The 22,729-nt window shown below is 33.5% G+C and overlaps 1 protein-coding gene across 1 annotated transcript in view; it reads right to left on the minus strand.

The window, feature by feature from the left end:
• LOC145259105 (coiled-coil domain-containing protein 138-like) overlaps positions 1 to 22,729 on the minus strand; it is a 152,019-nt gene that overhangs the window by 94,838 nt on the left and 34,452 nt on the right. The window contains exons 5-6 of the mRNA XM_080116761.1: positions 17,367 to 17,498; positions 5,289 to 5,408 (exon numbers count right to left, since the gene is read on the minus strand). Of these exons, the coding sequence (XP_079972887.1) occupies positions 5,289 to 5,408; positions 17,367 to 17,498 (252 nt within the window). The remainder of the gene's footprint in view (positions 1 to 5,288; positions 5,409 to 17,366; positions 17,499 to 22,729) is intronic.

Below are 22,729 nucleotides of genomic sequence, written 5' to 3' on the forward strand. Positions count from 1 at the left end.
CATCTTTTTTAAAGGGATTTAACATTACGTTCAATACCGGACAATACCGGGTACATCTTCTAGTGTACAGGGTGTCCCAATAAAATGTCTACACTCTTTAAATGATCTCAACTCGCTAGATGAATATGCTATACCATGCCCCCAAGAGATGTTTAGGAATAAAGAAGGACACTCCCCCACTATCATCATGACGTAAGAGCATATGTTAATAGTCACCTGCGAAACAGATAGTTAGGATGAAGAGGAAGTATCAAGTACTGTCCACGCTCACCGGATTTGACCCCCACTCCCATTGGATTTTTCTCTTTTTTGGGGCAATTAGTTGGGTGGGGGCATGTTAAACACAGGGTTCACTACAAAACAAGTCACTACTGGAGAAATCGGGACATTTGTTATAATAATGTGTAGCAAACTAAGTAGTATGGTATCGGTTCGGTGCTCACTTAAGCATTAAGATTAAAGATTAGTAACCACAATACCACATTTAATCTGGTAGGTTTCTCGGAAACTACTGAGCCGATCTACCTGAAATTTTGTATAAATCTTTGTTGTGAGAAGGTTCAGAGATATATAATGCAATGCCATAAACGTGGCTTGCTTTCAATATATATATATATACATATATATATATATAAATAAACCGTGCCAAGTTCGTATAATTGTATTATAGATCGAATTAGTTCAGTTTCTTTTCTATTTATTAGCTTGCTACTTGAATACGCTATGCGACGGTCCCAAGAGATGTTTGGGAATAAAGAATGACACTTCCAGCAGGATGGAGCACTTCCTCACTATAATCATCACGTAAGAGCATATCTTGATAGTCACTTGCGAAACAGATTGTTAGAAGGGAGAGGATGTATCGAGTACTGTCCACGCTCATCTGATTTGACCCCCCCCCCTCCCTGAATTTTTCTCTTATTTTGGAGCGGGCATTTGGGTGGGGGCATTCTAAACACAAGGTTCACACCACAAAACGAGCTTCAATGAATGAGTTGAAAGCAACCATTGAAAGAAGATGTATCAGCATACCAATTGAACTGATTAGCAACGTTTTTGATTCAATCAGTGAGCATTGTCAGCTGTTCATGGACAACAATGGCCAATAATTTGAACACTTTCGGTAATTAACTGGTTTCTATATTTGTTCACAATATTTTGATGTATTAAACTTTTCTTTCTTATAATAAATGTTGGTTTTATAGTCATTTAAAGAGTGTATACATTTTATTGAGACACCCTGTATCCATAAAATTGAGAATGTGTGTGTGTGAGGACACTTTTCAACCTATATACTTAGCAAATTTTTTATCTACTCTTGAAAATTGGTCTATAGGGTATTCAGACATGAGGAAAACATTTTTGATTTCGATCTCAGTTTGAGTATTTCTTCTTTTACTTACAAGCAGTGAACCGTGTAGAAAGAACATAACATTTACACGCACATGTCTCCGTTTCTTTTTGTTGTTTTTTTTTTTTTTAAAGGAATGTAATGTTAAATTCCTTTAAATGGCAAGCCGGGTACATCTACTATTCTAGAAAAGTGAAAATATGTGTGTGAGGACACCTCTCAACCCATATACTCAACAAATTTTTAATCTAGACAATTGAAAGTTGGTATATAGGGTATTCAAACATGCATAAAACATTTTAATCGGTTCCCATCTGGAAAGGGGCTGTTAAGGGATCCGAATTGAAAAATTGGTTCATGGGGGATCATTGGACTTTTATCTATTGGCTAACTTTTTCACGAATGCGCATGCGTGAATTGTTTGCATGACAGATTACTTATGTCAAGAATAAGTTGATATGAAAACACTTTTTTTTTTCTTTTTTTTTTTTACGAAGGAGTTGCCGCTTATCAAAGCCTTATTGAACCCGTGGCGCAGTGATCCTCAGTATGGGCGATGGAAAAAATACATTTGCGAATTACTTAGGATCTCTATCATGTCATGGCTGACAGAATAAGAGGATGCTATCTCTGAAATAAATAAAGGGTTTCGCTAAAAAATCCGCCCAAATTCCCAAGTTGGACAGAAACATTCCCAAGTTTGACAAATAAAATACAAAAAATAAGATACACCTGAAGAAGGTCGGAGGTTACATCGACCGAAATGTTATGAAAATTACACTCCAGATGAGAACAGTAGTCTGATGAATCCTAATAATATGATTACACAGATTAACTCCTTTTTTTCATCCTATAAGACTGTCGCTAATCTTTCGTGACGCACACTTTTACTTCTAACTTCAACACGTATCCATGAACTCTCTCTTTCAACAGGTCTGTCTCATCTTTCATCTATGTCCATACATATTAATTCTTTCTCTGATTAACCCTTTCTCGCTAAAGGAGGAGATGATGCATTGGAGGATGGTATTATGATGGAATAATCATATATTACACTACCCTCTCCCTCGCAGAAAGGATAAGTTAATGCCTTGGAAGATAATCACGAAGAAATGATCATATAACAAACTCCCTCACTCTCCTAAAAAAACAAAAAGGAGAGGGTAATGTCTGGGAGGATTATATCATGACAACAACAGATACTACACTACGTCCTCCTTTGAATTGAGCATTGAAAGAGAGTACATTAGAAATAGGGGAGAAACATTAATAGAAGTAATAGTATAATTTCGGCTTCGGATGCAGGGATGCTATGAAGGGAGCTGAGCAGCAAGATGTCTGTTCACATTACACCTGAACTTCTGCATGTCAGTACAGTTGAGGAAGCAGGAAAGGAATTCCAAAGTTTAGCAGTTCTGGGGAAGAAACTATTAGAGTAAAAGACTTTTTTTTGCATCTAAGGATATCTACTGTGTAGAGGTGGTACTTTGCTGCCTGTCAGGTTTGTCGGGTGGGAGGTGGGGTTTACATCAAGAGGGTACAAGGGCTTATAGTTCCTCGGAGCACCTACCATTAAAATACTTGTAAAACAGGCAGAGGGATGCAACATTTTGTCGATGGGACAGAGGTTGAAGCTTAGATAACAGTTCAGGACCTCTCAGGTTGGCGACTCTCTTTTGAACCCTGTCCAGGAGTACTTACAGTAGTAGACCAAAATTTGAGTTTCTTAAGTGTGTGGCAGTTCTTATGTCCGTTTTTATTCTCTTCCTCTGCCAGATCTGTTAAATTCAGAAACGACCGACTTGGACAAATACATAGGTGATAAGAAACTTACCTCCAGCCTCAAGAGTTCAAGTGCTAGCCCCAGGTAGTGGGCCCCTTGATTCCTGAGGACTTCAATTGAAATAAAATGAAACAACAAAAAAAGAGAACTCTTCCCAATATTAACTCTTTTTCATCCAAGTCATTCTAACAAAAATAATCAATAATCATCCAAGTCATTCTAACAAAAATAATCAATAATCATCCAAGTCATTCTAACAAAAATAATCAATAATCATCCAAGTCATTCTAACAAAAATAATCAATAATCATCCAAGTCATTCTAACAAAAATAATCAATAATCATCCAAGTCATTCTAACAAAAATAATCAATAATCATCCAAGTCATTCTAACAAAAATAATCAATAATCATCCAAGTCATTCTAACAAAAATAATCAATAATCATCCAAGTCATTCTAACAAAAATAATCAATAATCATCCAAGTCATTCTAACAAAAATAATCAATAATCATCCAAGTCATTCTAACAAAAATAATCAATAATCATCCAAGTCATTCTAACAAAAATAATCAATAATCATCCAAGTCATTCTAACAAAAATAATCAATAATCATCCAAGTCATTCTAACAAAAATAATCAATAATCATCCAAGTCATTCTAACAAAAATAATCAATAATCATCCAAGTCATTCTAACAAAAATAATCAATAATCATCCAAGTCATTCTAACAAAAATAATCAATAATCATCCAAGTCATTCTAACAAAAATAATCAATAATCATCCAAGTCATTCTAACAAAAATAATCAATAGTTATCCAAGTCATTCTAACAAAAATAATCAATAATCATCCAAGTCATTCTAACAAAAATAATCAATAATCATCCAAGTCATTCTAACAAAAATAATCAATAATCATCCAAGTCATTCTAACAAAAATAATCAATAATCATCCAAGTCATTCTAACAAAAATAATCAATAATCATCCAAGTCATTCTAACAAAAATAATCAATAATCATCCAAGTCATTCTAACAAAAATAATCAATAATCATCCAAGTCATTCTAACAAAAATAATCAATAATCATCCAAGTCATTCTAACAAAAATAATCAATAGTTATCCAAGTCATTCTAACAAAAATAATCAATAATCATCCAAGTCATTCTAACAAAAATAATCAATAATCATCCAAGTCATTCTAACAAAAATAATCAATAATCATCCAAGGCATTCTAACAAAAATAATCAATAATCATCCAAGTCATTCTAACAAAAATAATCAATAATCATCCAAGTCATTCTAACAAAAATAATCAATAAACTTGTTATCAAATGTAAGAATGAGGCTGTTGTCGTTCTATTTTACAAGATACATGAATGATCATATAACAGACTAACTCCTCCACCTTAAAAAAGAGATGGTAATGCCTGGGTAGATTATATCATCACAACAACAAATACTATACTACGTTTTTCTTAGAACTGATCAAGTTTGAAGAACTGGACAGCATTGAGGTTCTGCCACGTTCAGCTTACAGTCTTAACTGTGTTTAATGAGATTACGGCCTATTCCGCTCAATGAAACACTTTATGAAGAGCATCCGATTCGACTCGTTTGATGCAGTCAAGAAAGCGTGTCAAGAATTCATTAATTCGAAGCCAACTGAATGGTACTTTGACCAGATCTGAAAACTTACAGATCGATGGCAGAAAGTCTTGGAAAATGATTGTCTTTATTTTGAGGATTGATTTTTTTTTTTTTTTTTTTTTATTTGGTGAGTAAATTTCAACTTTTTGCAAACGTTTACAAACTTTTCGGACAACTTAATACATCCGCCTCTGAATTGAGCATTGAAAGAGAGTACATTAGTAATGGGGATAGTAAATGGAACATTAATAGAAGTAATAGTATAGTTTCGGCTCCAGACGATAGATAAGAATCGGTATCAACTGAAATAAACAAGAGAGATGCAGGTCAATATAGACTTGCTGCACTTAGAGTAGCAGATCAAAATTTGAGTTAAGAAACTCAAATTTTGATCTGTGTGTGTGTGTAACATTTCTCATAACCGTTTTTATTCTCTTCATCTGTCAGTTCTGTTAACTTGAGAAAAGACGGACAAATACATAAATGATAAGGAACTCACCTCAAGCCTCAAAGAATCATTGGCAATTTTTAATGTATCAAAGTTTTCCTTTAAACGCTTGTAATTCTTTGTCTTTTCTTTGAGTTGCAAATAGGTCTTCTCCAGTTCTTCTCTGTAGCCCTACAAAGAGATGGACATAACCATATAAGTTTTGGCATAAAACAAAACACAAATCCACGCTCACTTCAGAAAGCCCTACAAATATAGGGTGGTCAAAAAGTCAGGTAACATGTTAAAGGTAGAAAAAACAATATGATCCATTATAATCTCTATTCGTTTAATATTATTTGTTTAAATATTTGAGTGTAATATATAAACTACCCCTCCTGATTTCTGGCTTTGGGGCTATGTAAAGGATAGCGTTTATGGCAAGAAGCCTGATACAATAGCGTCTTTAAAGTTATTTATTGAAGAGGAGATTGCGCGGATATCAGCTGACATGATTACACGTGTTACACAATCAGTGGTTAATCGCTTCCAGCGATTGATAGAGAGAAATGGACGACAATTAACAAAATAAACATATTTCATGTTTGTTTCATTTTATATTTCAATGTATGGTACTTAAATATACGTGTATTGCTAATATCGTTTTTCTTTAAAATGTTACCTGACTTTTTGACCACCCTGTAGATACTAACTCACAGGATACAATTTTTTTTTTTATTATTATTTATTTTATTTATTTATTTTTTTTAGGGAGGGGGGTATTTCGAACAGTTTGCCGCTCTTTGTCAAAACATGAAAAGAAAATTTTAAAACGTAGAAGACCACTCGAAATATCAAAAATAAAAAAAGCATCGTTTTTACGTTTCACACACCAACAATCACTACACACAAAAAAAATTCTTATTCAGGTTGGCATTTATGGCATAATCACATTTGACACTGGTTCCTGTCAGATCATCGGTTAAGCAATGATGATCCTGGCCAGTACTAAATGGGTGACCATTTGGGACTTCCACGTACTGTATGTGCTCTCCGCTTATCACGGCATTGTTTCCAATCATCCTGGACTTCTCCTTGCCACTGGACTCAATCAGTGGTTAATCGCTTCCAGCGATTGATAGAGAGAAATGGACGACAATTAACAAAATAAACATATTTCATGTTTGTTTCATTTTATATTTCAATGTATGGTACTTAAATATACGTGTATTGCTAATATCGTTTTTCTTTAAAATGTTACCTGACTTTTTGACCACCCTGTAGATGGACATAACCATATAAGTTTTGGCATAAAACAAAACACAAATGCACGCTCACTTCAGAAAGCCTTATTTATTAATTTAACTTTGGACGCTGACTCTTTCTTTCCTCTTTCAACAAGTCGGTATAATCCTTCATCAACGTCCACACATATTAACTCTTTCCCCGACTAACCCTTCCTCAAAGATAATCAATAAGGTTTGTATTACTTGTTTTGAGGGTCCTGGATATGACCTTAAACTATATCCAGTGGTGAGGCCCCAGCTTGTGGGCTTTGGAGAGTGTGGACCCACCCTTTAATTACCATTGCTCCCAGGTCCACTCTGACCCGGAGTGGTAGTACTTGTTAGGGTCCCAACTATGGGTTAAATTGAAACCGACGTGAAAACAGCAAATATATTCTATTAAAAAATTTTTTCTTCTGAATCTTTGGATTCGGCATTAAATAACCCAAAAAGGGTTGATATGCCGTAAAACAAAAGCAACCAACCAACCAAAAACTTGTTTCGATCGGACAATCGTTCCCATCTTGAGCGTTTTTTGTGCAATGTTTTTGTCGAGATAACCTTCGACCTTCGTCAGGCATGTTGTTTGCCATCTTGGAAAGGAAAGGAGAAAAGTTACTGATTCCGTAGAGGGTTTTTATATTCTCGGAATTGTTTTTGTTTTTTTTTGTCGCTGTGGCTTCATATGAATGAACATAACTATGAGTTTTGGCGTTAAAATAAATACAAAAGCAAAACACAAATGCTCTCTTCAGAAAGCCTCAGCACATGATTGAGAACAGAATTTCTTCGCAAGAACAGCTGTTCCATTTTGTCAACTTGTGTTGGTTAACAAGTTATATTGTAACAGAGCGCGAACGTGCATATGACAGCAGCAGCAGCCGTATGCAAGAGACTGAACCATGTGCACAGCGATGTCACAGCGAGGAAGAAGAAAAGAAAAAGATTATAAAAAGAAAAACGTGACCGAGAGATAGACATGTTAAACATGTGGCCGGAGAGTAACAGGAAAAGATATGTCCTAAACATGGTCAGACAAAGACAGAATACCATGTGTTCGACATTAAGCATATTCTCTGAGTTGGAAAATATACATTGAGAGCATTGCCAAGGCTACTGCAAAGAAGTTGGGCTCTCTTTACCGTGCTAGAAAGCTACTTACGCCTGAAAGTATCCTGTACCTCTACAAAGCCACCATTCGCTCATGTATGGAGTACTGCTGTCATATTTAGGTTGGCGCATCTGCTACTTGTCTCTCATTTCTTGACAGGTTCAAAAGAGAGTCGCCAACGTGATAGGTCCTTAACTGTCATCTAAGCTTCAGCCTCTGTCCCATCAACGAGATGTCGCATCTCTCTGCCTGTTTCACAAATATTTTAATGATGAATGCTCTGACGAACTACAAGCACTTGTACCCTTTCGATGTAAATACCCCCGACAAACCCGACAAGCAGCTAAATCCCACCCCTTCACAGTAGATATCCCTAGGTGTAAGAAAGCCTTCTACTCCAATAGTTTCTTCCCCAGAACTACTAGACTTTGGAACTCCTTTCCGGGATTCTACTTTCCCAACTGTACTGGCATGCAGAAGTTCAAATGTAATGTGAACAGACATCTTTCTACCCATCTCTCTTCATAACATCACTGCAACTTATGTCCGCGATAGTAGCCCCCTACTTTCAAATGGCACTGTGCCTTGTTTAGGATGAAAATTATTAAAAAATAAATAAATAAAAAAGAAGCATATTTGATCAAGAGATAAAGCATTATTCTGGAAAGTACCTGTAAATAAATGTTTGTTGTTTCACTGAAAAAAACAAAAAAGAATGAGTCGAATTCTTTTCTTGTCTTTGTTTCCTTATAACTGTCTGCATACAACAGGTGGGTCCTGAATGTTGGCATGTAACGAGACCGTTACATAAGTACTTGTTAACATAGTGGACTAGGCCTGTAAGTGGATGGTAACATTTAATGCTACAAAGACTGAGCTTCTTTCCTTTAACAATTACAAGAAACCTTCTGAACCACCAATTGCCATGACAAATAGAACCCTTCCCGAGAGTTCATTCTTCAAACATCTCAGCTCGACATTCGCAGGTAATGTAAGTTGAAACAAATATATTGAGGACATTGCCAAGACTGCTGAATTTAAGGTGGGCTCTCTTAACCATGCTAGAAAATTACTTACACCTGAGAGTATTCTGTACCTCAACAAAGCCACCATTCGCTGACGCGTGGAGTATTGCTGCCACTGGAATAATGCTTCTACCACTAGTCTCTCCCTCTTGGACAGGGGCCAAAGAGTCTCCAATCTAATAGGTCTCACATTACCAATCAAGCACCAACCTCTGTATCATCAGTGTAACGTTGCATCCCTGTGTCTATTTTACAAGTATTTTAATGGAATGTGCTCTGATCAACTCCTAGCACTTGTTTCACCTTGACAACCCTTTTACTATTGAGGTCCCTAATAATAGAGGTAACAGTTTGGCTACAGACAAATATCAGATATTCATAAATAATAGATGTAATGGCATAGTTTAAGATAGACAGTTTCTAAATCTCCATTAGTAATAGAATAGTATAAGTTTCAGACAGACAGTTACCAAATCTCCATCTTCTATTATATATAGGGCAAACATGTGTGTGTGTGTGTGTGTGTGTGTGTTTTTCTTCTTTCTTCATTTTCTTTCTTTGAAGATTATAAAGCTGGGTATAGGGAAGCCAAACCAGCTGCCAACATTGCCCTGCTTTTTATTGAAACCAACCGAGAGCTCTTTTTAGTATCCGTGCTGTTCCCTTAAGTGCAATTGTCTGGATCTCTTTTGCATTTGGTTCACCAAGAATATTAGTTAGGTAGGACCAGGTTATTCTTCATAAGCCTTGTGGCACCTATAATAACTGGTAAAATTCATATTTCCTTAAGATTCCAGTTTCTTTTCATATAATACATGAGACCTTGATATTTAGTTTGTTTCTCTCTTTCAGTTCTGTTCAGCCACGGCCACCGAGAGTAAGAAGAAGGCCTGCTAACTGAAAAATGTCTGTAGGCAATGTAGGTAAGATTTGTCAGACTGTCAGTACTATATGAGGGTCATTTGAAAAAGAGTAATAAAGCATTTTTAAAAAGAAAAAGAAACACAGTTCGATTAATACTGAAACTGAACTTTATTCAATATAAAATATAAATATTATCTATGTAAAATTAAGTAATTTGAAAGCAATATACAATTTAATACTGATAAAACTGAATTATGAATTTAGGGAACAAACAATTAAAGAAACATTAAACAAATATTTTTTGGCCTTCGGAACAACTAGTTGGGGGTGGTGTGGCGCCAGTCGATGTCATCTACACTAGTTTTTTTATTATTATTATGTAATAATAAGCGTGCTTGTGCAGTGTACGCACATGTATTTTAAACATTATTTCCAAGTTAAATTAAATTTTAGGTTTGTATTACTGTACACATAGATTCGAAAAAGTTGTCAAAAAACAAATATATCACAAATAAATGTTATTAAAGGCAAGATAAGTTACTTTTCTACCTATCTGGGAAGGTTTTTAGTGGTTTTACTCACTTTAAAACGTGTACTCGCTTCGAAAATCATACAATGTTTATCAATATATTTTAAAAAGAAAAATGTCAGCATGTTTGTAACTTATCTTGCCTTTGATAACATTTATTTGTTATATATTTGTTTTTTGACAACTTTTTCGAATCTATGTATACAGTAAAACAAACTCGTTATGTAAATTATTTACAGTTAAAATGTTATAAAAAACAAAAAATAATTGAACGTTTAAATATATTTCAAAGAAATGAATTACGCCCCGTGCTAAAATATTGATAATTCACCAATCGTAAAAAAAAAAAAAAAAAAAAAAAAAAACACTGCCGTGAAAAATGCTTATTTTAAAATATTTGAAAATACTCAGTGAAAAGTTTTATTTGTTATTAAAAGAATGGACTGAAAAATATTATATAAAAATTGGGGTTTGTATTACTGTACACAGATTCGAAAAATACTGTTAGAAACTCGCTCAATATATATTACTCTGACATAGGTTGACATATATTCGGTGATTTTTTAATAGTATTTTGTCGAGTTTATTATTTATAGCACCTTTTCCCGAACTTACCGTGTTAAAGAGAGAGTCGGTAGCCATTTTGAATTTTCCAATACATCGGTAAACAATGTATGTTTTTCGAGCTGATTAAACATGTTACATTGAATAAAAACACGAAAAATATATCCAGTTTGGTAGAAAAGTAATTTATCTTGCCTTTGATAACATTTATTTGTTATATATTTGTTTTTTGACAACTTTTTCGAATCTATGTGTACAGTAATACAAACCCAAAAATTGTTTGTTTTGCAGTAAAAAAATAAAATAAAATGAAATATTCGACTTTCTCTAATAAAAATAAAAGTTCAAACACGAATTCACTTACGATATTTTGATTAAAATTATCCCAAATGTGCAATTATAATAATTATTTTCCGAATGGAGAATTGGCCTTTTTCTTTAAAACATACATGGACAATCGGTAACACATATTGGTAGCCATATTTTTTTATGCCTGTTTGCATGACCACGTGGTTGAATACCGGAAGTTGTCTATACCTACACTTAATTAGGAAGTGATGTTACGCTGTCATATGCATCGGCCTTCCACGGTTCAGCCCTCCATCATTAGGGACACTCACTTCAGCAAGGTTGTCACTCTTTCTAACTTATTCTATATAACTATGTCAGGTTTCACAGGTAGGTGGCTGTAGGGATTACATGGTCGTAATGTAGGGTATATAAGTCATTTCCAACTGTTCTTCAAGGTTGATGTTCCCAGGACTTGCTGCTACATTGGATGTTTAATTTTTTACGAATGGTCCAGTGGTGTTTGTATGTCCACTAAAATCTCTTGTTATCTACATCATGCAGGCACAAACATGGTACCGTTAAAAAGAATGATCTCTCGGATATATAATATCGAAAAATTAGAAAATAAATCAATTATTTCTATGTAGAAATGTTGTTTTGTTTGAAGGGGGGGAGGGCAGATAGAAACCTTGCTTTCGACACTGTTTGCAAACTGCACATGCGTGAACCGTCATTTCATTCTTTCGTTTTAAAAGGCTAAATTTGCGACGTAATAACACTGTGTCCTTGCTGTCACGTCGATAACGCATTCGCTTACTAACTTAGTGTGTGCGAGTTCGCGCCCAGCACGCAGCATTTTCTTTTTTTACTTCTTTTTTTGCTTACAAAATTTTGCTTCTGGCTACTGGCACCAAAAACACATGTTTTTTCATGACCAGGCCCATCACCCATTAACGCCTCCCCCATTACTGGAGGAGATTACTTTGATGGAGACTAGAGTTTTATGTGTGCACTATCAATAAAAGTGTTCATACGAAAAACGTCTGGAAATTTATTGAAGATGCCTCGTATATACTTCAAGATTCAAACTTCCAGTGTTGATCTGGCACCTTTTTTAAATTTGGTGGCAGCAACCCCGTCATTGCATATTTGATCTGGCCGAGCAAGATACAGTAACAATGGGCGATCTCACGGTCACATCACTTATATCAGTATAGAACAGCCAGGAAGAGAGTCGGGAGTCTTTCATGACCAGGCCCATCACCCTTTAACGCCTCCCCCATTGCTCTGTTGTTACAATTTTTATTTTTATGACCGGGCAATGCCAGACGTGCACAGCTAGTTAATAATAGATATCAAATCGACAAACATCTCATTAACTGACTTTTCTACAAGATCAATAACCATTTCCATTTATCCATTTCAAAATTGAAATAGTAATTAATTATCGAAAATCTTGCATCATAATTGGTGTTTGTTTAGAGCGGTATGCAGACAGATAATCCCATTGGAGAAAGGATGGACACGCTTACATGGTTATCATTTTTTTTATTTCGTTAATGTTGCATGGGTGATAACTAATGTCTTTATTTAATAATTGATTTGTGGACTGTTATCCTCATATTCATAGTTGTTGGTGTCTCACCATGTTTCGGCCAACTCATCCTCTGGCCTTCTTTAAGTGATTAACCGCAACGGGATAAGGATGCTAAGTCTTGTAAATGTATCCACAGTAATTACTGCTTTCCATTGCGGCTGTTGTTAAGGCAGTGATTACTAGAGACACAGTTACAAGATCCAGCATTCCTATCCCATCGCGGTTAGTGACTTGAAGAAGGCCAGAGTGAATAAATAAACAAACAAATAAATAGACAAATAAATAAACAAACAAATAAATAGACAAATAAATAAACCAATAAACAAATAAACAACCAAATACACAAATAACCAAATAAATAAACAAACAAAAAAACAATAAATAAATAAATAAAAACAAAGAAATAAATAAACAAAGAAATAAACAAATAAACAAACAAATAAACTAATAAACAAATAAATAAACAAATAAACATACAAACAAACAAATTAACAAACAAATAAATAAATAAAAAATAAATCAGGAAAGAAATAAACAAGTAAACAAACAAGTAAACAAATAAATAAATAAACAAATAAACAAATAAATAAATACATAAACAAATAAATAAATACATAAACAAATAAATAAAACAAATAAATAAACAAATAAATACATAAACAAATAAATAAATAAATAAACAAATAAATAAAACAAATAAACAAACAAATAAATAAACAAACAAACAAACAAACAAATAAACAAATAAATAAGGAAAGAAATAAACAAACAAATAAATAAATAAGTAAATAAATAGAAAATTAACAAATAAATAAACAAATAAACAAATAAAATAAATAAACAAATATATAAACAAATAAACAAATAAACAAATAAATAAACAAATATATAAACAAACACATAAATAAATAAACAAACAAAATAAATAAATATACAAATAAATAAATAAATATACAAATAAATAAACAAACAAACAAATAAATATGCAAATTACTCATCTTCAAGGATTCCATTAAAAAAAATAATATATAATAATTAGGGCTATGACAACAGCATATCCTTTTCATTGTCTTTAACTCTCAAGTATATATCCGACACAGACACAGTTAATCGACTGAGGATCACATCACTCTATATGAAAACATATAAGATATCGCATTTCTGAATAATTGAGATGAGGATTGGTTATTTTTATTATTATTCATCGAACTACTGTTCTCATCTTGAGTGTGATTTTCACATTCTTTTTTTCTTTTTTTTTTTTACACAGGAATCACATTATCAAGGCCAAGAGGGCACTCAAGGATAAGGGTTAAAGAGTGTACAGTAGAAATTGGACAATATAGTAATCATTAGTAATGAAAATTCGGTAAATTTGATAACTTATATGGAACGGCTCATCAAGAACTTGTTTACGTTAGACTTGAACACAACCATATTGTAGTCAGCCGGAAAGCAGGAAAACGGAAGACAATTCCACAGGCGTGCAGTTCTAAGAAAGAAGCTTTGATCATGGAATCTACATTTAGGTTTAGGCACAGATAAAGAATGGGGGGAATTATTGATAGTGTTTTCAGCTAGACGAGTGTTTCTTGTGAAAGTTTGGCGAGGGGGGACCATAGACTTAAGCTCAGTCGAACACTTTCCATGAAAATAACGATACATCAGAGACAAACTCGCAACATCTCTTCTGTGAGATAGAGGTTGCAGGGAAGAGAAAAGGACATCTCTTATGAGGCTACGAAGTCTATTTTGAACTCTATCAAGGCAGGACAAGTCCTTTCTAGCAGCTCCTGTCCAGATGTGGCAACAGTATTCCATCCTTGGATGTACCTGGCCTTCTTCAGGTGTATCTTGCCGAACTACATACTTCGTGATGGGATCTGATATCTATATGCAGGAAGAAGGTCTGCTGATGTGATCACCATTGTCCCCAGTACTGGTCAATGCATACATGGAATACTTTGAGGAAATGACATTAGGATCATCACCATTAAAGCCAACAATATGGTTGCGATATACACATTCATACTCTGGCCCCATCAGGAAGGTTTTCGAATGTTACTAGACTATGTGAACTTGATCCGTCCAACTATACAGTTCATGATGGAAAAAGAAAATATCAATAAATTATCATTCCTAGATGTGCTGATAACTCACACAGGTCAGGGGTTTATGTCATCTTTACACCGAAAGCCAACTTTCACTGGACAGTATCTAAACTACAACTCCCACCATCCATCCATATAATGTAAAGAAAGAATCGTCCGTTGCTTACAACACCGAGCAAAAGCAATATGTAGTAACATCAGTGCATATCAAGAGGAGATGGACAGTTTAAGAGAAAACCTCCACCAAAACAACTATCCAGAGAGCATGACATCAGTTCCAAGAAATCTGGACCAGGCACAAAAGGACACCACACAGAAATTCACTACAGTTTGTATACCATTTATGAAGGGCTCGTCTGAAAAACTTGAACGAATATGTAATCCATATGACATCAGGACAGTATTCAGAAGTGATTCAACTCTCCGGAAACAACTTGTGAGAGTCAAGCCCTCTACAGAAAAAAATCATGACTAAGAACTGTGTATATGAAATCCCATGTAAATGTGGAAAACTATACAGAGGTGAAACGTGTCATCTGTTGAAAGTACGGTAAGAAGAACATCGAAAATCTGTAGTACGTGAAGAAACTGAAAAGTCAGATATAGCTGACCATATCTGGAAAGAAAAGGGAAGTCATCTCCCCTTATGGGACAAAGTAAAAATTATAGACAGAGAGGAACGGTGGAGAGTAAGACGACTGAAAGAAGCAGCACATAAGCACTGTTAAGTAGACGTAGTATAGAATTCAATACGATATGGGAACCAGTAATTATAAACAATAGATAATATATACAAGTAATAAGCAAAAACATTAATATATACAAGTAATAAGTATAGAGATAGATATACGTTAATATATAATAATAATAATAATTTGTAATAAATGGTGATATTTACAACTAGAAATAAAAATAGGTTTAAGGCTCCTAAAATTCGTACTAGAATTGTCCGCAAGGACCCGTGGCGGAGTGGTTAGAGTACTGGAAAAAAATCAATTGTAAAAGCGATATTCTCCTCAAGGTTGAAGGTTCAATCCTCAGTGTGGCTGACAGAACAAGAGCACACCACCCTCATGAAGTAAATAAAGAGTTCCGCTCGAAATTCCGCTCGAAATTCCGCTCGAAATTCCATCCAATTTCGACAGAAACATTCTCAAGTTCAACAAGATACACCTGAAGAAGGTCGGAGGTTATATCGACCAAAACGTGAAAATCACACAGTAGTCCTATGAATAATAATACATATAAGATATCAATGAATATATACTTGAAAATCAAAACAAGGAAAAGAATATGCTGTTGTCGTAGCCCTAATAATAATTAATGTCATGAATTTCAAACTATATTTGCATTTACAAAAATGTTACAAAGCAAATCACAAAGCTGCCTCATCATCATTATTCGGGCATTACCAGGTTTCATAATTATCTTTCAATTGTAGTTGTGTCCCTTTTCTGAGATTATCTTGAGGCAAAATTGACTCTAAAACTTTTTGTTCTTAACTTTTTTCTTGGTCTTTTTTTCTGTAATGTAGTGCATATGAGCGCGTGGGAAAATAGCAGCAGCAGCGAAGAATGGCTGGCTTGTGAAGAGATTAGCAGCAGGATTATCCGAAAAAACGCATATGCAAATTAGGGCAGAAGAAAGAAAGAAATGCACCACGTGGTTGGGAGCAGAAAAGTGTGCAACAACGAAAGTAGACAGTTAAATTGAGGACGCGAATGGGCCGGCTGTGGCTGGCATGCAGTTGAAGGAAGGAGGAACGCGCACCAAACTAAATGGACATGTGGCAACAAGAGAGTAATGATAATGCTTTTGTTAAAAAAGAAAAAAAATACTGACCCAGATTTTTATTTATTTATTTCCAGTTTTATTTTTATCAATTATTAGCGGGGGTACCTGGTGTTGCCCGGGTATGAGGAGGTGGTATAGTAAGGAGTCAATACAACCAGAAAAAAAAAAAAAAGTTTAAGCAAACAGTAAAATAATTCAATTTTCGTTTAAAAAAAAAAAAAAAAAAAAAAAAAATCCCATGCCTCAAAATAAGAAAAAGAAAGAAAAAAAGAGTAGGCAGGCAAGCAGGCTTGAACCTGGAACACGAAGGAGGAAACGAAGATGAACAAAAGCAAGTCGCCTAGCCCCCACAGCCACCATTATATACGACTTCGCTGCCATTCAAATTAAGGCTAGTCATTTGCAAGCGCGTATGAGGACTTTGCAAAAATGTTGATGAAAAGTGACCCCTCCATGTACTTAGTTCAAACTTTATCAAGCTTAACACTAGCTGAGGTAATCACAATACAACATAAGGATATCTATTACATAACATCAGGGATGTGAGGAGGGGGTGGTAGGGGTACCAAAGCACCTGCCCCCTTTTACCCCTGTTTTAAAAGTGCCCTTTTCAGAGGAATGTATTATAAGCCTGTTCCCATGTTTTTTTCACTGGAGCACCTGCCCTGAAAAAGTTCTCTGTACATCACTGCATAACATCCACTCTGAGCTTTCTTGAATGGAACAAACATTTTCAGAAAAAAACTGAAGCAAAATAAAACATATTCATGCAACTAACACAATGAAAGGACAAAAAACAAAGTAATAGGCTAGTCTGAGTCAAATATCAATATATCAGCTGGATTGCTCATTAGCTCTTTGAAAATCCAACCAGATAACTTTATATGTTAGATAAAATGACCATGCAGCAGTACGGCAGAAATGTTAAGATTTATCTCTTCAGCAACGCTACTGACTTCTATTTCCGTGTGGTCTTACCTTTTCAACTGAACCTAATCTCCGCTTCACTTCCAAGTCAATGATTGTTTGGAAATTCTTTTGGGCAACTGACAGAATCTGTTCGCGTTTTTTTAGGTCTTTTCTTTTTGCATTCAACCATTCGTTTTCGTCCTGAAAGATAAGAAAAAGCAAAACCAATTTTGGCAAAATGCATTTTTTTTTTATACAGATGTTTTGGTGCATATGCACGTATGAAACACGCGTGAAAACTGCATTCCGAGTACAAACTATTTGATGTACATATACACATCATTCAAAAATATAATTTTTTTTGTATCAATGAGTCACAGCTTGTCAAGGCCACTCGAGGATAAGAATTAACGAGTTTGCCAGGTGAACAATGAGACAGACACATTGAGGATTTGGAACAATAGTTAAAACTAGGCAACATTTGATTAAGAGTATAGCTCAACAAGAATTTGTTACCATTAACCTTAAAAATAACCATGTTATGCCAGCCTCCTAGACTAAATGTTTACAGAATAAGCATATAACAAACCGAGCAAGTTGCGTCCTCCTCCACAAGTGAATAAAACTGTTCTGGCAAAAATTTATTTTTACCATGATTAATGTTTGTGCAAATTTTTTTTTTAAAATCCAAGTGTGAACAAACAAACGGATGAATGGGAGTGAATTACTATGTCCTGTTCTTCCTTCAAATAAAATGGTGAGCTACACCCGGCCTTCAACTAAGGTTGCAACTCTCTCTGACTTATTCCATATAACTATTGTGTTGTTATATGGTTCTGTCACGCACACATCAACACCACCAGAGGAGACAAATCACGGGCCATAAAATAGACATTAAGGATCCATTACACAACGTACATACATACATACATACATACATACATACACATATGATGATGATTGCAACGTCTTGTCAGACGAGTGCCACTCCCTAAGACACTTAAAGTCCATGAACCCAAAAATTACTTCCATCACCACAGGACCATTTTTATAGACAAATCCCTGAGGGAGTATCTATACACAGATGATGTTACAGAGTCTTAGCTTTGTACGACAGCTAAGTCTCTCTCTCTCGGTTCAAAATGTTGAGATCCAGCAACAAGCAAGAGCAAGATAGCCAGCAACAAATTAAACTGCAGACCAGCTTAATGCGGGTAATGGTCTCCCGCTTTATGGTTTTTTAAATCAGAGATTTGCTTTTCCTAGAAAGGTTGCCTTCACCACGGCTTACGGGAGCCCTCTCCACCCCAATACACATATACACATACACAAATATACACGGTGCTAGTTGGCCGTTGACCCAGAAAAGAAGTTCATTCGCCCTTTGGAAGGTCTTGTTTTTAATCCTTCAGGGAGACTAGCCGTCCTCCTCACCAAACAAGTCTGGTGGGGGAACCAGTTTAGTCGCCGGTGACCCGACCATGAGGCAGGTAGTACTGGGTTACATGGTACCAATAGCATATGGTAAATATATATATATATATATATATATATATATATATTTAAAGGAGATTAGAATAATAGTCTAAAGAGCTAAGTGTATTTTAATGTAATAGTGAAATTACTAGTTTAATTAAAATACAGGAAATGCTCGTTGTAATTTAGATATATAATAAGCTCGATAGTTAAATGTCCTAGAGCTAATTCAATATTAAGTAATGTGATTTATAATTTAAAAGTTTTAAAATTTTTAAAATTTAAAAATCAAAATTTAATTAAATTAAAAATCAGTTTCATAAGAAGGAACAACAACAAAGTCAATTATCTGTACGATCGTTTCGGAAATCCGTGCTTTTTATTTGTGGTATACATGAAGTCACGTAGAATAATTATACATAGTTTTTTTGGTAAGCACGGTCTCCTCATCAGCAAATTTAGGAGGATTTCTATTGAATTGAAAAGACACCAAAAATAAACCTAGCATTAAAAGTAAGGCAGATGAATCTGAAAAATTGAAGTAAAAGGTTTGGATATAAAATTTATAAGAAAATTAATAAGGAAATTGGTATAGGTTAGAGATAGAAATGAGTAGAAAAAATATATATTTTTTTGAATTTACATAATAAATTTGATTTAAAAATATATATATATATAATTACCTTTTGGTTTTCATTTTTTTGAAATCAGGAACTGTATTTAAAGTAGTCATTTAGATGTTTGCTATAGCTTTTTATTTTATTGAATGATGAATTTTAAAAGGGCGACGCTCGTGCAGTAAATTGTTTCCGTTAGCGTATTTTGATTTAGAGACGCTACAGTTAATATCTATAGAGAGAGAGTTTTTTTTTTTTTTTTTTTTTTTTTTTTTTTTTTTTTTTGCAAGTTTTTAAGGGGAGATAATTGTCATGGCTTTATTTATTATTTGATTTACGAGTCTAAGGGCGGTAATTGGTTTAACTTAATTTATTAAAAAAAAAAAAAAAAAAAATCTATTTTTACTAATGAGTAATTTTTAATGATTTAAGGTGGTTTATATTTATTAAATTTAAACCAACGTTTATGATTACACGATAGAAGCTCGTGTCTTGAATTTACTAGTTTGGTTGTGCTTTTTATATCTTCATATTTTAAAATTTTTACGGTTTCTTTTGTACATAATGTACAAAATTTATCTCCTGGTTTATATGATTTGCAAGTCTCAATTATTTGCCATTTTAAGTTGAAAGAAATATTGCTATTTTTTAGTTGCCAAATATAGTTGGATAGAGTAGTTTGGTTTGATAGAGAGTTATTTTTAAAAGAATGTTTGTGCGTTGAAATTCTATGTTTTATTGGGCCAGATGTGGAACCAATATATATTACCTCTTGATTATTATGATTATTTTCCGTTAGGTCTATTGTTGGATTATAATGTGGTGGGTTGGTTAATAATTGATCGGTAGATTGATTTAAGTTGGTGTTATTATTTAATTCGGTAGTTGAGTTATGGCTGTTGATAGGTTCTTGTATATTTGGAGTTTTTGATACTGTGCAGCTATAGATAACATTTTTAATTTTACATGAGCCTTGTAGGGGACATTTATTTTTTCTTCTACAGTTACAGTCCGATGTATTTTGTATAGTTGCATTTTGTAGTTTATTAATTTTATTATTATTAGAGCTAATTATTTTCTGATGAAGGTTAGGCATAGTAGAGTAAGAGACTTTAATTGTGTTCTTATTGAAAATCTTATTATATCTATGGGGGGCTTTAAAGTTCTTATCTAATATTTTAAAAAATTCTCTAGCTATGTTTGTTTCTAGGTTTTTGGAATACGGGGGGTTGAACCATAGGATCTCCTTGTGTCTATTCTTACGTTTGCGGGTTTTAGTTTGTTGTTTATTTATATTATTATCTAATATTTGTAGTTTGGTTTTATCTTTTTTTGTCTCCTGGTTATTTTTCTTAACTCGTATACGGGAAGACATTGCCATATTATATGTTATTACGCTCTTAATAGGTTTATTTTAATGCAGTTTATGTTTCTATCATTTTCATTTATGAATTTAATTTGTGAATTATATCCAGAGTTTTTAAGGGCTTCATTATAGTATTTTTCATTTTTGGTAAATATTGATTTAGTAGAAGACAGTCTAGAAATTCTTAGAGCGATATTGGGAACTATTGATTTTAATATTGATTTAGGATGGTTTGATTGATTGTGGACATATAGAAGTGATTGGTTAGGTTTATGGTATGGTTCAAAGGTAGAATTTTCAAGATTTAAGGTTATGTCTAAGAAATTAACAATTTTTTTATTAGGGTCGATTTTTATACTAAGTCCATAATTTTTAAATAATTTATGTAGAGCTTTAATTGCATTTTCATAATTTTTATTAGTAGAATTCGTTATGAAAAGTGCATCATCTCTATATAGCCCTCCTTCAAGTTTGAATTGTTTATGGAGTATACAATGTATTTCATTTAAAAGGAAAAGGCCAACTAGATCAGTGACCTGAGTCGAGTCCGTCGATCCCATTAAAATGTTGAAGTGGTTAGGGGTATTTTTCCTGGTCCAATATTTATTATCAAATGTTATTAAAGACTGTCTAGCTATAAGTATTAGTTTAGTTTCGTCTTGAGTTATATTAGTTAATTTTCGTGCCATTAATAGAGATTTATTAAGTAGGATAGGTGATATAGATTGGTAATATGATTCAATGTCAAAAGAAAGAAATTTAATATTATTTTTATTTTGAATATTAGAAAACCAGTCGATTACTTGGTTTGAAGATTGCCATAGTGGGTATTTTATTATGGATTTAATTTTGGGGATAATTCTATCTAATATGTTTTTACTAACCAGTCCTATATCTGATTTCGAGGGGCAAATGAGTCTAATAGTAGGGTTGATATTGAAGCTGTGTTTGTGGTCTTTTAAAGTAAATCTCGGGGTACCTGGTACTGTTATTTCTGTGTAAATTCAAGACACGAGCTTCTATCGTGTAATCATAAACGTTGGTTTAAATTTAATAAATATAAACCACCTTAAATCATTAAAAATTACTCATTAGTAAAAATAGATTTTTTTTTTTTTTTTTTTTTTTTTTTTAATAAATTAAGTTAAACCAATTACCGCCCTTAGACTCGTAAATCAAATAATAAATAAAGCCATGACAATTATCTCCCCCTAAAAACTTGCAAAAAAAAAAAAAAAAAAAAAAAAACTCTCTCTCTATAGATATTAACTGTAGCGTCTCTAAATCAAAATACGCTAACGGAAACAATTTACTGCACGAGCGTCGCCCTTTTAAAATTCATCATTCAATAAAATAAAAAGCTATAGCAAACATCTAAATGACTACTTTAAATACAGTTCCTGATTTCAAAAAAATGAAAACCAAAAGGTAATTATATATATATATATTTTTAAATCAAATTTATTATGTAAATTCAAAAAAATATATATTTTTTCTACTCATTTCTATCTCTAACCTATACCAATTTCCTTATTAATTTTCTTATAAATTTTATATCCAAACCTTTTACTTCAATTTTTCAGATTCATCTGCCTTACTTTTAATGCTAGGTTTATTTTTGGTGTCTTTTCAATTCAATAGAAATCCTCCTAAATTTGCTGATGAGGAGACCGTGCTTACCAAAAAAACTATGTATAATTATTCTACGTGACTTCATGTATACCACAAATAAAAAGCACGGATTTCCGAAACGATCGTACAGATAATTGACTTTGTTGTTGTTCCTTCTTATGAAACTGATTTTTAATTTAATTAAATTTTGATTTTTAAATTTTAAAAATTTTAAAACTTTTAAATTATAAATCACATTACTTAATATATATATATATATATATATATATATATATAGCACGATCGAAGTTAAGCAACGTTAAGCCTGGCCAGATTGGAGCTTGATTGATAGTACGCAATGG

This window comes from Euprymna scolopes, chromosome 34 (assembly GCF_053919585.1).
Source record: "Euprymna scolopes isolate OS-2025 chromosome 34, ASM5391958v1, whole genome shotgun sequence".
Lineage (NCBI taxonomy): Eukaryota > Metazoa > Mollusca > Cephalopoda > Sepiida > Sepiolidae > Euprymna > Euprymna scolopes.